Genomic DNA, 16080 nt, shown 5'->3' on the forward strand with positions numbered 1-16080 from the left:
TACTCAGCTTCGGTCCTCATGACAAGGACAGACAGCAAGAAATATGGTCCAGCTGTGGTGACATCACTTCATTTTCATCAGGAGGCCTAAGTCAGAATTATATCATCTCCTAATGATTTACTACTATCCCTCTACTACTACTACTATCTACTTCTGATATTTATGCTTCCTTTCTCTAGACAGACTTACATTTAATTGACATTGGGGGGCAGCAGCAGGGAGGAAAACTAGCTCTAGTCTCAGAGGATGAGCTTCATATTCTTTCAAAGCACTGTATTGTCATTCACTTCAACAGCACCTTTGTCAATTGTGTTTTTTTCCCAAGTAAATGAATTTGGAAGTACCACTGTATTTTATTTTTCTTTCACCAGCATAAAGCAGAAAGCTATGGGTATTCAAGAGTACTAGGCACTTGGAACTATTAGGAAATGAACTCAGAGGCTTCTCTTTAGGCTAAAGCCTGTCTTCTATTGTTCCTGTTGCTTCTAGAAAATGTTGTTAATTTAATGGCATTTAACAGAAAGGCATATTTGTGGCATTCAGCCAGTCACATCATCAATCAGAGTAGAGATCAAACATTGACTGATACCTCACACTTTGATCCAAATTGCAGTGAGGACTGCAGGAGCCTTCCTGTCTACTTTGTCTTCCTGCTGATTCCACTGAGGGGCAGATTAAGCCCCTACAGCGCTCCTCCTCTCACCTTATTTCAGACATGTATATTTTTGCTATTCCACTTGATGGTCTGTTATTGCCGATTTAGAAAAATAAGCATTTCCAGAGCCTGATTCATCCCTTGTGTTTCAATGTCTACCTTAGAATGAAATAACTCATAGACAACTAGCACAGAAGCAGATGTCGACACTGTCAGTATCATCTCATGTGAGGTGAGAACAATCCCACTGTTAACATACATCCCGTCAAAAGAACAAAAACTGTTTACAGGTTGCCATGTCAAAACTCCAGATTTCACATTCATTCCTGTATATTTGTTCCCTAGTTGAAAAACTTAGAGCAGTGAGGAGGAGCAGCTGCGATACACTGATGTGCTCTCTACCTCAAACCTGACACAAAAAGGATCCTGGAAACCCACCCACTGCTCTCATTTACAGTTACGTAAAAAGCTGCTCATCAGCAAGCAGCATTTACTTTTACTTCCCTGACCTCCATTACTATTGTTTGTTAAGAAAGAGATCCATTTGCTTTCAAAGGCAAGAATGGAGCTTGCTCGTAAAAGCAAGACAGGAAACTAAACCAGAACTTCTCTAAAATAATAAAAAAATGAGCTAGAACTCGATTGATTTTCACTGAAAGTGGGTAGAAATACTTTTTAAAAGCATGTATTTTTATTTCAGCAGCTATTTTTATCTTCAGAGATTTCTTCTCTGAACTCTCATATATTTTTCATTATTAAAATTGGTGCATTTTGACTTTTCAAAACTCATAATTAGTTGTTTTACATAAAGATGCAGGAACTGGCCACTAGTGAGGAAAATGACTGAGGGTCTTCTAAGTCTTATAGAACACCTTGGTGACAAATGTCTGTTCAGAAAGGCAAGGGCTATCTAACTGCAGCTTGTTTGGCATTGTTTTCCTACAGCATCAGCTCACATCTGGCAGGAAGTATTGGCTTTAAAGGCTGCATGAAGGGTTTCCAGTTCCAAAAGAAGGATTTCAACTTGCTAGAAGAACCAGGAACCCTGGGAATCAGCTATGGGTGCCCAGAGGATTCACTGGTAAGTATAACATCATGTGTGAGATAACAAAAAAATTTTGTCAAGGGACTCACAGCTGAGCTTGAGTTTTACTCCAAATAGAAAGTCTTCAATCAAGGAATTGACAAGGCACTCACTGACTGCGGGGGGGAGATAACTGTGTATGTTAAGTCTGGTGACATACTACCCAATTTTCACCCCGAATTACAGCATGAGGTGTTTGACTTCATATTCTTATCATATGTGAGAATGTAGCTGAATCTGAAACAAATTGTGTGCTATATTCTGAAAGGAAATATTCCATAATTTATTTTTTCTCAAAGAAACAAGGAGAATTGTCTTCACATGCGTCCTAATACAGATGTATGAAATGAAAAAGACAGCAAGATATTCAAATGAGTTCTCCCTTTAAGTCAGGCCAGCTCTTCCTTTGTGATACACAAACCAACTGTACCAGCACTAACACTGAGAAAATTGCCATTTCACTTTTGATCCCTTCTATCATTCATGATTTGTCCATTACAATGCAAAGCTGGCAAATCTAAACAGTGTTTGTGCTCTTTATCTTACGGCTATATCTATCCAAAGCCATGTTGTGAACCTGTGGAGATGAAGGACCCCACCACTTGTAGGACTCTTCACACAATCTCACCTTCTGTCAAGGAGGAAGCTAGCTGCAATTTACCCCACCTCGAACCCAGTTTAACCCTGATACTCAGAGGATTATAGATCACCATGTCCAAAACCCTTCCACCCTACCCAAGCACTCAGTGCAGCACACAAACTAATATATCACATGTTGAGATGGTGGCTCAGTGCCACACAGCTCAGACATGGACTTGAGCCCCCTGTGCTTCTAAGTCTTCATGCTCACTAACATCAGCAGGCTTAAGATGAGGCCAAGAATCCCAGGAAACTGAGAATGAATTGGCTACACCTTCTTAAGACTTTCACAGCATGCAAGAGAAAGCCTGTATGAATCAGGTTAAGAAACACAGGAAAAATCGAGGAATAGAACTGAACTGGCAGCATCTTTAAAAAAATAAAACCACCCAAGAAATAGCCTCATTCTTTTTATGACTTGAATGTTTTCTGAGTTTTATCTGTAATTTTGTTTTATGTAATATGCAGATGTCCCGCAAAGCATATTTCAATGGAGAGAGCTTCATTTCATCAAGCCAAAGAGTTTCCCTCTTTAGTGAATTTGAAGGAGGCTTTAATTTCCGGACATTGCAGCCCAACGGGCTGCTGTTTTACTATTCTGAAGGAGTGAGTATATATTTCTTTTCAATTAGTTTTCTTTTATCATTGCATTGTTTCCCAGGAGAATACTAAAGGAATAATATAATTTCTCACTTCATGGTTTCATAACAGAGAAGGCAATCCTCAATGTAGAAGCATCCACTAATGACCTCATTTTCACAGCTCGCATTTGATCTACAGATGAAAACTAGCAATGCTTAGACATTATTCTGATGTTGTGAAGAGAATTTGATCATATGCCTAGAATTAGTATGTACCTGTGCTCAATAAAGTCCTTGGGGCAGAAATGCACAGTGGATCTTGCAGTGCTAGACAGCACTGCAATCCCTATTTGGACCTGTAGGTGCTACCAACGTACAAATGACATTAAGAGCCTAACATTTTCCATCCACGGACAAACCCCTAGAAGCAAAGAGAAAGCTTGTTTGAATTAGTGGGATGGTATTTTGAGCATTGGTGACTTGACAGAAATCAGTCAGAAAGCCGCCTGTATTCCCAGATGGTACTTAGACTGGGAAAAGCTGCGCTTAAGAATGTCTCTGTGCAGCTATGGGAAGCCAGACTGCTCTAAATGCCCCCTTGAGAGGTGTGATGTGGGCAGAAATATGGACTTGCACTCCCAAAATGGTGTGTGAGCCAGAGTGATTCCAAGATCCTGCAGGCCCAGACTGACATCTGTAGCAAGCATGAGCTCTGATGACAGAACATTTGCAACCACCCCCAAATGTCTGTTCTGCCACTCTTGCAGACCATCAGCAGTGCAGCAGGGAAGGCCGTATGACACTAATAACCACTCCTTAACTTTTACATTTTACAGTCTGGAGTATTAGCTTAAATTGAGATCAGTAACCATGTTATCCACATCATTTGCATAAATGAAGCCTTCTGATTTTAACTCAAAAGCTCTAATCCTATGAGGTGCTACTTAACAAATGGAGGTTCAGCTATTTACCGCTTGATAGAATGAGACATGATGATTCCTACCAGTGCAGAGAGGCAGTGCTTGCTTTAATGGAACATAGTATACCTGCTACAACACAGGATGGTTCAAACTTCAACAGGGGAAGTTTAGATTGGATATAAGGAAAAAATTCTTTCCTGTCAAGGTGGTGAGGCACTGGAATGGGTTGCCCAGGGAGGTTGTGAATGCTCCATCCCTGGCAGTGTTCAAGACCAGGCTGGACAAGGCCTTGGGTGATATGATTTAGCGTGAGGTGTCCCTGCCCATGGCAGGGAGGTTGGAACTAGATGATCTTAAGGTCCTTTCCAACCCTAACTATTCTATGATTCTATGATCCCGGAAAGGAAAAAATATATTTATCTTCTGCCAGTGGGAATCTTGCAGTAACAGCTGCTCTATACAGTACCAGGGGTACTAGAAACACAAATGAAATGCAAACACCATACATCCGTGCTAGATGGAAGGAGCTCATATGAGTTACAGGAGAAAATCAGCAGGAGAATTCCCAGAATTCAGGCTTAAAAAAATAGTAAGAATATCAATTCTAATGAGATTATCTACTATTTTGCTTCTCAGTATACCTTTCTGCAAATAAAGCACAAATGGGGAAAACAGCAGGAAGGAAAATACAACAGGAAAATGCACAGAACTGTTAATTCTTCTGTTACACTTGCTTATGAAGATGGTTTTGTTTGTATTTCAGTCAGATGTATTATCCATCTCTATGGACAGAGGTGCTGTGGTTTTAAATGCAAGTGGAATAAAAATTCAATCACCAGACCGAAATTACAACGATGGAAAAACCCACTTCATTGTTACTTCTGTCACCCCAGAAAGGTAAAGCTGGCCAGCATCTTTTGTTCCCCATCTTTCGAATATAAATATTGCGTATAAAGCACACTATCATTCAATATTCACTTTCAAGGTGTTGTTTATGTGGGGTTTTTTGAAGTAGTATGTTTCACTGATCAATCCAATTAAAAAAATACGAAGTCAAAAATCTGTATGACGGAAAAACAGCCAGCTTGGCCTTAGCACGAGATGCTGGGAATTTTTAGTAAAACTAAAATCATATTTTCCTCTAAAAGCTTAGTCCTTTTTTGTCCTCAGGTATGAAAGCAGTTTAATATAATTTAAGACTAGCATGAGATTAATTTTTCAGCAGGATTGATTGCTGTATTTGTTAAAGAAATTCCAAATTGACCCTGAAGTAATAGAGACATCTTCACAAAAAGCATTCCTTTGGGATATATACAGTGGAACATGTTTGAAATATTTTTAGCACTGACAGACACAAATGTAAGACTAAATACAGTAGTAGGGAATAAGTTTTCATATATGCTTCTTAAAAAAATTGAAAGCATTTGTTTTGTTGGTTACATTATACATAAAATTTTCTTAGAGGATCAAATAATCAAAGCATCTTTCTTCAAGAATCTTGTCTGTGCAGATACAACCTGGTGTTACTCAGATTTCTAATGGAAATAGAGGTTTGTACCTACAATTTCTGACACCCAAGAAACATAGTTTGAAAAGCTGAAGGTGCGAAAAGGTGCTTTGGAATAGCCTTGGGGACTGTCATGTTTCCCTGAGTGCTGAAGTCTGAACTTGCCAAACAAAATCAATGTCTGCTGCTTTAGTTACACTATGTTTCTTATTAAAGCAATACAGTCCTTCCTGACTTCTGCAGCAATCAATGTGTTGCAAAATGAGATAAGGTAAAAAAAAATAATTTGTAAGTTCAAACATCAATGTACTGTGATGAAAGAGAAGGAAAAATGGCTACAGGTATAAAGAAGGATTAGCATATGCTTAGATCTTGTATTACCCAAGTGGTGGCTTCATCCACTTATTACCAATCCCTTAGTTTATCTGTCTTCACTGAGTGGACTGTATTTTTTTGGACTTCACAACTAAACCCACGCTATTATGAAATCCACGGGCCTCTGCACTCAACTCTGGACTCATTGGGTTATTGCACTGCTACTTGTTGCACAGCTGGAATTCTTCTGTTGCACAGCTGGAATTCTGTCTTCTTATGACTTTGAGCACTACCATTCAGTAATATATATGCTGAGCAGAGCATTTTTGGGTGCATGTAATATACTGTCTAACCACTAGCACTGACATTTCCAAAACTAGCCTACAAAATGGATGCTTTGCCTTTGCAGATATGAGCTGACTGTGGATGACAAGAAGCAAAGCAAGAAGAACCCACCAAAGGACAGAGCAGGGAAAAGCCCGGACAGCATCAAGAAGTTTTATTTTGGTGGCTCTCCCTTCAGAACACAGCAAGCCAACTTCACTGGCTGCATAAGCAACGCTTATTTCACTAGGTGTGTAGCATCCTCCCAAACACATTACCAGGCAATCACTGTCTGACAGCTCAAATAGTAGCTCAAGAGAACTGATTTACTGTCACCAAAAAAATTCCTGTCTCATTTTGTGGGGCTAGACAGTATGTGTGAATGAGTTTCTTACCTTATTTGCCATGGAATCTGCTGGCACAGGCCTGCTAAGTTAAGGTACTGTTAAAGTGGGAATAATTTGATGTAAATCAGCTTTCAGTCCTGTACCTGCTAATACTGCTGGTGCAATGTATAATTTGCATAGCTCTAATTTACATTTATATTATGTAGCTTTCAGCTCTGCCTTTGAAACAGAATTATATTAAGGCATCTCAAAGAAGTGTGTGAAGTTAGGAGTCTAGTCATGTGAAATTTTAAAAAGATTTTAAAGTGAATTTGATGATGCAGATTGAGACTCCCTGTTTATGCAAGGCAGAGGTAGGATAGGGTGCCTGCATTACCCAAACATTGACTGATAAATCTGTACTATTATCCATGACCCAAGAATGAAAAAAAAAGCCCATCCAAACATAGCTTCAACTATAAATATAAAATTCTGTGATTTTTCCAAAGACAATTCCAATATTTGATGACTTGTTTTTGTCATCTCCTCTTTGAAACATAGGTTGGATAGAGAGGTTGAGGTGGAAGATTTCCAGCAGTACCCTGAGAAAGTTCAGACTTCTTTATATGGATGCCCTGTTGAATCTCCTCCAGTTGCTCTTCTCCATAAGAAAGGAAAAAACTCATCAAAAGCCAAAGGAAACCGTAATAAAAAGGTTTGCTACAAATTCCCCCAGTACCACCCTCAAGTTTTCCAAAGTTGACACATACCGTGCCATGAATTCTCCAAATTATGGATCCGAAATGCACCACATGAAGACTATTTCAGATACATGAAGGAAAGAATCCTGCTCCTTTATATATTCCATCACTGCAAATGACTGCCCTGCCCCCACCTATCTGGCCTACACTTGCATAATTCTCTTGCTAGAACTGTAAAACAAATTTTATGACATCTTTAAGAGAGTACTGTGGAAACAAGCCTTCTTGATTTCTTTTATATCCTAAGGCAATAAGCTTGCTTCTGTTCTCAGCTACTTCTGTGTAGTTCTCTCTATTGGGTACAATTAGCATGCATTAATATAAATGTGAAAAAAAAAAAAACAAACCTTTCATCATGCAGAACTTTTAGTCCAAGCATGTCCATATGCCTACAGTATAGCTGATATCGTCAAAAGCTGAGAGAAAAAGATTCAATTAGGAAAACTGCAAAATAATTGAATTATAGTTGTTAACCACATATAATACAAGTATTCTGATTTTCCTTTTTTTCTGCCCTAAATCAGCATCTGTAGCAGATCTGTTCACGGAAAAATTGTCTTGGAACCATTCCTGGTATTTTTGTAAAGAAAAAATATAGCACTAGCTTAGACATAAATGATACCGTTATTTTATTATGTCCAATCTTAGTTAAAATTTCTGGTTAATGGTTCTCTTTCTATGAAGGTGGGAAGAGATAAAGACAAGATTCAACAGCCTTCAACTGGCCTCAACAAACTGTATCAAGAAGTGAATATGCAAAGAGACCCCCAGTGCCACTTGCCCATGAATCCCAAGGCAACTGAACATGCATATCAGTATGGAGGAACTGCAAACAGCCGGCAAGAATTTGATCACATACCAAAGGATTTCAGTCAAAGGTGAAGAGACCTTTCTGCTATTACCCTGGCTTTTTTCTTTGTATCTTAGGCTAATTTTTTCATAGAGCATGTTGTTAGAATATATTAAAAGATATCTGAGTTGAGTAAGAGCAATAAATAGAATGTGCTTCCAGTTACATCCCTCTTGCGGAGTCTTCATCTGCACTGCGTATTAACAAAATGTGTCTCCTTGCCTATTTACATGAAGACTTTGAGGATATTAGCTCTTTATAAGCAATGTGCCATCAGTCTCTTGACAGAAGAAGCAATGGCATTAGAGCAGAGCTGGAAAAGAACACAACAGTCCACCAAGAAATTAAGCAGCTACATGTGGATTAGGCTTTGTCAACTGTTTAATGGTTAGGATTCTACACAGGGCAGTAGGATATAAAGCCATGAAAACCATGGCAAATTCAAGCCATAATGGAAATTCAGGTAATTAATAGAGTCCAGGTATCGTGGACATTGAATTCTCAGGTCCCACAGAATATGCTATATTGTACGTTAACCAACAAAGGATTTTGGTTTAATACTTTCCACGAAAGACTATAAATTCAACAATACAGCACTTCCTGGAAACATACCAGACCACTAACTTATAAAAGAAGAGTGCTATTTCCTGATTTAAATAAAAAAAGCATTATATTTCTTTTAATTTAATAGTGTTTCACTTAGGGCGGTCCTCATGGTGCCCATATGAAGGAAAACCCAAACCCTAGTATGTCTCTTCATCCCTACTAGTCATACTTGTTTTACAACTGTTACTACAGCTTCATCATTATAATGAGCATTTTAAAAAAACAATGACTTGTAACGTTTTAAAACAACTGATATTGGCAAGGGCCTAAGTATGTTTGGAATGTACACAAACACATACATGTAGATATTCCAGGCAATATGAAGAATGTCGTCACCTGACATGAGAAGCAGGAGTAATCAGTTCTGACACTGTCCTGCAACACTACAGCTATGCAATTTTTTAGACCAAAAGTAATAATACCAACCACTGAAGAAATCATTGCTGTTGACAGTGTCAAACCAAGCTGATAAAACTTGCCATGTTGTCTTGCAATTCACAAGTAACTACAGGGAAGGAGAAGCTTAGCAGTGAGCATGGAATAACATCATTTTTGAACTGTAAGGCCTCCATGCCACCACAGTTAAAAAGCCCCCCTCTTGCTGTTCAACAGGAATGGAAATATAGTGTATATAGCGTCAATTATTGGTGGTCTGTATTGATTTTTTTTTATGCCAGAGATTTTAATTTCTGAAAACAAGCTCCTTGTGAGGCAGCTTCTCCTCCAACTTTGACTTCTACTCCAAAACCAGTATGGTTCTATAAAGGAAATGCATATTCATTTGGATGAGAGCAAAACCTAAGTATTTCACTGCCTGCAGTTTAAGTTAATTATATCTGCTCTAATTTTTATACTGTGTTTTTACCTGACAGAGCTCAGTTCTCTATCAGTCTGAAAACTCACTCTTCTCACGGAATGATTTTCTATGTCTCGGATCAAAAAGAGACCAACTTCATGGCACTTTTTGTTGCTCATGGCCGACTCGTTTTTATGTTTAATGCTGGTCATCAGAAGATAAGGATTAAGAGCCAAGAGAAATACAATGATGGCCTTTGGCACAATGTAAGTAGAAAAAAGTAACCATTATGATGGCACATGCTATCAAGGCTGCAGTAAAGACACTACTGATGTGACAGCTCAGGGAGTTTTCATTCATGTGTTCATAACCACACCTATACGTTGAGAAATTTCTGCCAATATTTTTAAATCTTCCATGCAGAATTTTATCAAGTCATTAACCAGGGACAAGAAAGTGACTCTATTATAAAAATCCAGCAATTCCCAACACTAACAGCTGAACAGAAGTGACAGGAATAAGCAGAGCTGTGAGGCAAGTAAGAGTTAACTACGAAAGGATTTTGTTCAGCAAATTTCTATGAGGTGCCTAAGCAAGGAGCACAGCTGTCTAAGGCTCCCTCTGAAGTCTATGAAAACAAAAAGTGAATTTTAGGGGTCAAGTTGAATTTCCCTGTGTATGTACCTCTTTCTCCTCACTGACCACAGAGGAAGTCTACAGTCACTAAACTGCTAACTTGGACACCTAATTATCTAAAGCAGACTGGATGGAACCAGAAAATAAAACTGATGAAAACCATGAAAATGCTAACAGCAGTAGTACTGTAGCAATGAATCATATAGGCTAATATAAGATGAACAGATCTCAGTTACCTCGTGACACCCTGATTAAATCTGTCTTGTACACCAAAATGCAAGCAACACAGCAGTGTTACTATCTAGCCCTTACATGAATGTGAAGAAAGAGGGGTATCCAGCAAAGAATACTGGCAATTAATAAAACAGGCTTGTAGCTTATCACTTACAAGCTTTTCTTCTCAAACTTCTTAACTTCTTTCACTACACTGGAGTGTTCCCTCAACAGATGAAAGTAATCTTTCAAATGTTTTCTTTCTTTTCTAGGTGATATTTATTAGAGGAAAAAGTATTGGTCGTTTGATAATTGATGGTCTCCGAGTACTGGAAGAACCTTTTGTGGGTAATGCTGATACCTGGCAAGTCACTGAACCACTCTATATTGGGGGTGTAGCTCCTGGAAAAGCTGTAAAAAATATCCAGGTAAAGCACACACCCATTCCATCATCCCATACCTCTATGTACAGCTAATGCAAAACTGACTGTAAGGATGAGTTCCAGCAAAAGCATATTATGATCTGAATTCTCAGCAAGCAGCTCAGGTTCAAGTGGATAGCAAATCTCACGCAAGGCTGGGCTGGCAGTAGCTGGGCTAGACTTCCATAGACTTGCAGCAGCGAATGGAAAGCAGGTGGAACAGAGTAATCCTAGTGACATTCAAGTTTAGATGATACAGGTAAAGTTAGGTAAGATCAGTTTCACCCTGAAGTCTGAGATACAGATGAGTTTTGTAGAGATTTTAGTGTTGCCTTAGTATCTCTGTTTAAGACAGTACCTAGAAGTCAAGGTTCCATTCTACACGTTGGTACTGAAGTATACGGAAAGGAGTGTTGAAGCGAAAATGAATACAACCAAGTCTCCTCCAAGGTAATCTTTAGTGTTATGCACCTAACAAGACAGATAACACTACTCAGGAAATGCAGACCCCTGTAAAGCCTTGAGGTATAAGATATGTCTAACACTGCCTTGCTCTACTTGGGCTTTTTTTCTTACGGTTCAGTAAGAGAAATACAAGCTGGAGTTATCTTAAAGTCATCAGAGAGACATGAGAGGCTATGAAAAGTATTGGTCCTGCTTCTCTTCTCTGGAAACTGTTTTTTAATTCAAAACTGACGCACCAGTCACAGTCTAATAGCTCATAAACAAGTACAAATAAGGCCAGAAGAGTTTCTTTCCTTCCACAAGCAGTTTACCTACTAACCATGCCTTTTTTATTTTTTTCCCCTTCAGATTAACTCTGTCTACAGTTTTAGTGGTTGTCTCAGCAATTTACAGCTCAATGGAAGATCAATCACTTCAGCTTCACAGACATTTAGTGTTACACCTTGCTTTGAAGGCCCATCAGAAGCAGGAACATACTTTTCATCAGAAGGAGGATATGTAGTCCTTGGTAAAACACTACTAATCAAATGTATCCCATAATAAGACTGTAGTAATCACTGTGCTTCAGAATGTGTTTCACTAAAGGGTGTGGTAATTTCTGAGGCCATCAGCTGTAAGGATTATTGGATACAGATCATTATTGTGGTAAGCAGCTGATTTTGGCAGGTCAGAATGTCACCGTGAAACTTAACACGGTGTTACATAAATATATATGTATGCATGTGTTTCAAATAATTAGAGTAATTTCACAAGGGAACAGATTATAATATGGTAACAATTATCACAGACATGTAGAAGTCAAACTAAGACCAAGCCCACCAGCAAATGGTCATCCCTTTAATTTTTTAATTAATAACATACAATTAAGAAATCTTACGGAAAGGCTTTCTGCATGTCTTGATAACAAACAGCATGACAGAACTCATCTTTTCTGTCTTTTAGGCCTGCTATGTTCCAGGAGGTGTTTTATGAGGGTTTTTTTGTCATACAGCCTCTGATCTGAACAGGAAATGAAACTGCACAACACTAAGAATTATTATACAATGTTTCTAATTTGCTCCCTGGCCTAAAACCAGATTAAAAAAGGGACTTTTTTCCTTCGACTGAATCAAAGCTCAAGTGAACTCCCACTCACTGTGTAAAGACTGCTGAGGACCTAGCAAATTGCACAGTAAGAAACTGCCAAAAGAACCAGATAATTTACTTCTGTCCATTTCCCATTCCTTTGCTAAGAAATATTTTTAAACAAAACACTTTTTTTTTTTGTTTTTAATAGTAAGACATATAAAGAAACCTTTATTAGTTTGCCAAGCAAACAATCAAAACAAAAGTTGAAGTGGGTCATTGACAGCACACCATGCTATCTCTTCAAGTATGTGTACTGGCACATGTTTCAAGAGCTTGAAAGACAGGATAAATAAGTTCCACCCTGGGCTATGAATTTCTATTTTGACTTTGAACAAATGTCCCATTTCATCGCTAACCCACTACAAAATGAACATGATTCTTTTTACTTCACAGATGAATCCTTCAGTTTAGGCCTGAAATTTGAAGTTGTTTTTGAAATACGCCCCCGAAGCAGCTCAGGAATTTTACTGCATGGTCACAGTGTGAATGGAGAGTACCTGAATATGCACATGAGAAATGGACAGGTATAATGAAGGTCACATTTCTTCCACTGCTCTGACTGGTTCCTCTCCTACCTATCTGGGCTCTGCTATATGCAGCTTTTGTCTTACAAGTTTCCCATTAATTGATTCTTGTTTCTCTCTTCAATACATTAACTGCTTAGATTAAGCAACCCAGATATTTATTTTAAAATGCAAAAAAAAATAACACCTAAGGCAAAATCAGATCACTTTACTGATACCACACATAAATACTTAATGAGCAGTTGAAAAGAAGAAAGAGCAGTGACTCTTTGCTGCTGCTCTTTCATCCACACATTAAAAATAACAGTTACAAGAAGGTAACTGCTGATGAATTTTTATATCTGTTTTTATCAAAAGAGAAGTCTGAGCTGCTCTCAGTGTCTTCTTCCTCTAACATGTATGTGTGTGATAGGGACAGTGATGGAAATGGAAAATTCTGATTGTCTGTTGATCTGGTTTGTTGATTCAGAGAATCTATTTTTCTACATTGCCTGTAGAGAGAACAACAGGTGCTTCAGTCAGGCACTTAATTTTTGACAGCCGATTAGGTAAGATAAAGCCCATTCTTATGTAGCTAGTCCCTGGTGAACTAATTAAGGGCTTCTTAAAGCATGCTGCATTACTTTAAACGCATACTTAAAGGCTGCACCTGTATACAACTGGTCCAGCCTAATACTTCTTATGTAAAGATCTGATTGAAGGTTTGCATATCCAGAAACTTGGTCTACCAACTGTATCATTGGTCTAACAAAAGATACTGTCTTACTGCTTCAAACCTCACTTCCTGTATAACACATATGCAATTCATAAATAAAATTCACCCTGGAAAAGCAGTTCTTCCCTGCTGTCACTGCAACAGGTATACCAGTTACCTTCTTAATAAGCATTTGTGGTTTTTACCATTAACTATCTGTTCTCTTTGAATGTACTACTGAAGAACTATTTTGTGAAAACATATTTGCTGGGCAAATCAGCACCTTTAATTCATCTTTTAAATGTATTCATCTCTATCAGTACAGCTTGTCTGGGTGATTTATTAAGGAGCTACTTTCTCTCGTGGATCTGTATTTGCTGCTTTAATCACTCCTATATATTTTGTCCAAGGGTGAATAAAAGAGAACATGAGGACCATTTCATTTTTGTTTGCTCATGCCCTTGTGGGAAAAAAAAAAAAGTCATTCTTAACTTCCCTATCTATTCCTTTCTCCCATCTCATCTGCTTGTTTACTCTTGAGGTTTTCATGACTGTTTTCCTTATTAAGTAGTTAGCAAGATACCAAAACATCATCTGATGCTTCTAAACACTAATTTACCACACAGTAAATTATACAGTAGCACTACTAGAAAATTTTAGTGAAAATAGCTGTTATCTTTTAATTTTGATTTGAACTCTTCCTTGAGTTCAAATCAGAAATCTTGGAGAACTACTGAATGGGAGGAGGAAAGGAGGAACACAAAAACTAGCAACTCAAATCTGTAAATTAGAAATTCTTTATTATAAAGAATTTCATGAAATCATGCTTTTCTTTCACTTACATACCAGGCGTGTTTTGAGTGGGGAATACAGCATTATTACAACAGAAGGGAAAAAAAAAAAGAGAACAAGGGGCAGTGACAACTATGTTATCTTCCCCCAGGTTACTGTGAAACTGAATAATGGAGTCAGGGATTTTTCAACTTCAGTGACACTGAAACAAAGTCTCTGTGATGGCAGGTGGCACCGAGTTGCAGGTCAGTAAAACATGATCATTCCCTAAGTAAGGGTGACAGATCCCAGTTCTCCGTCCCTAGATATCCGTCTGCATGGGCCTGTGCACTGGGAATGGGGTCATATTTTTAGTTCTTCCTTTTCACCTATCAAGACCAGGTCTGTGTGACAGACATAGTCATATTCATCCCTCAGATACAAGAACTGTAGAGCTTCCTAGGACGACTAGCACAAATTCCTTCAAAGAACAAGCAAAGATGGAAGCTCCTTGTTAAAGAACAAAAGACAGTATAGCTGAAATTCCTAAAATCATATACCAGATTATATTCTTTCCCAGATAGAGATTAAATAATTTGGTAGAATGTAGTAGGCACAAGTATATGCTGCACTTAAAGGTCAAACAACAGGACAGATCTGGAGAGCCTCTGCTTCATAGAGAGAAATGTCTACAGTCAGGATTTTGCCTCTGTAGCAACCAGCCATCCTTCTTTGCAAGTCTGAAAGTCAAAAAGTACTTCTAAACCTCAGATACTTCAAAATTCCATACGTTCCTGTATGCTGACTTGGGATGTCTCCAAGTGTGACACCCAGAACAGATCCGAGTATGCACCCTTTTCCTATGCATTCTGGTTTCCTTCTGTAGGAAACCAAGGCACACAAGGAAGAAAGAAACCTCAATGCATTTTAGTACGTACCCTATTGGGAATGATTTGGCAGTTTTCTAAGTCACATGCCATTGTATGCTCATACCCTGCAGCCTAGACACACCTGGAAGCAATCCAGAGCCCCACTCAACAGCATCCTTGCTCCCACTGTATCTTCCATTGGCCCTGCTCTGTGCCAGAATCTGCCCACGTTGTCATTGATGGCTCACACCCAGTTTAGCAAACACTAAATCGGACTACTTGGATCAAACTCCTGTTTGTCACAGAGAACTCACATACTATTTCTTGCAACCATCTTGATCCCTGTTCCTTCTCCTTTCAGTTATTAGAGATGCTAATGTGGTGCAGCTGGATGTAGACTCTGAAGTCAACCATGTAGTAGGGCCACTAAATCCAAAGGCAACTGACCACAGGGAGCCCGTGTTCATTGGAGGTGTACCAGGTAAGTTTTTGGCAGCTTTCTGGTATGTTGTTCTCAAATTTCAACAGTTCCCAGAGAAAGCATAGAGACTTTGTTTTCATTTCAAAAAAGAACACAACATATTTCATGTGAACAACCTGGTAAAATTCAAAGGCTCCAGACCTGATCAGACATATTCTGCCTCAAGTTCTCAAATGAAAAAAAGTGCCCTTTCATTGAAATCAAAACACTCACAGCTGTTGGAGAGTCAAGCAGGGACTGTAGAGAAGTCAGCCAGATAGAAAAAAAAGTGGGATTTTTCTGTTTAACTTTCCTGTATGGGCTTACTGGTATTTTTAAGAAGTGATTTATTTATTTATGAGATTGGAAATTCACTGTCACAGTAACTGGAGTCACAAGGGTGTTTTGCTGGTAGGCTTATTTCCTTTTCTTCAAGCAACAGCATCTTTGAACACAAGACAAAACATGAAATCTCTTTTTCTGACTAGTGATTTCTATTGCACAGATGTCTGCTAATTTGAATTTGTGACTCAC

General features: G+C 38.5%; 1 protein-coding gene across 1 annotated transcript in view; it reads left to right on the forward strand.

The window, feature by feature from the left end:
- Positions 1–16080, forward strand: part of LAMA4 (laminin subunit alpha 4) — a 102584-nt gene that overhangs the window by 84994 nt on the left and 1510 nt on the right. Inside the window, exons 26-37 of the mRNA XM_061460095.1 lie at positions 1601–1736; positions 2847–2984; positions 4643–4776; positions 6111–6275; positions 6913–7066; positions 7797–7990; positions 9441–9630; positions 10486–10641; positions 11449–11608; positions 12622–12752; positions 14390–14483; positions 15448–15567. Of these exons, the coding sequence (XP_061316079.1) occupies positions 1601–1736; positions 2847–2984; positions 4643–4776; positions 6111–6275; positions 6913–7066; positions 7797–7990; positions 9441–9630; positions 10486–10641; positions 11449–11608; positions 12622–12752; positions 14390–14483; positions 15448–15567 (1772 nt within the window). The remainder of the gene's footprint in view (positions 1–1600; positions 1737–2846; positions 2985–4642; positions 4777–6110; positions 6276–6912; positions 7067–7796; positions 7991–9440; positions 9631–10485; positions 10642–11448; positions 11609–12621; positions 12753–14389; positions 14484–15447; positions 15568–16080) is intronic.

This window comes from Pezoporus flaviventris, unplaced genomic scaffold, assembly GCF_033815535.1.
Source record: "Pezoporus flaviventris isolate CSIRO_AGI_PZ_B2104156 unplaced genomic scaffold, CSIRO_AGI_Pfla_v1 ptg000031l, whole genome shotgun sequence".
In the NCBI taxonomy this organism is placed as follows: domain Eukaryota; kingdom Metazoa; phylum Chordata; class Aves; order Psittaciformes; family Psittacidae; genus Pezoporus; species Pezoporus flaviventris.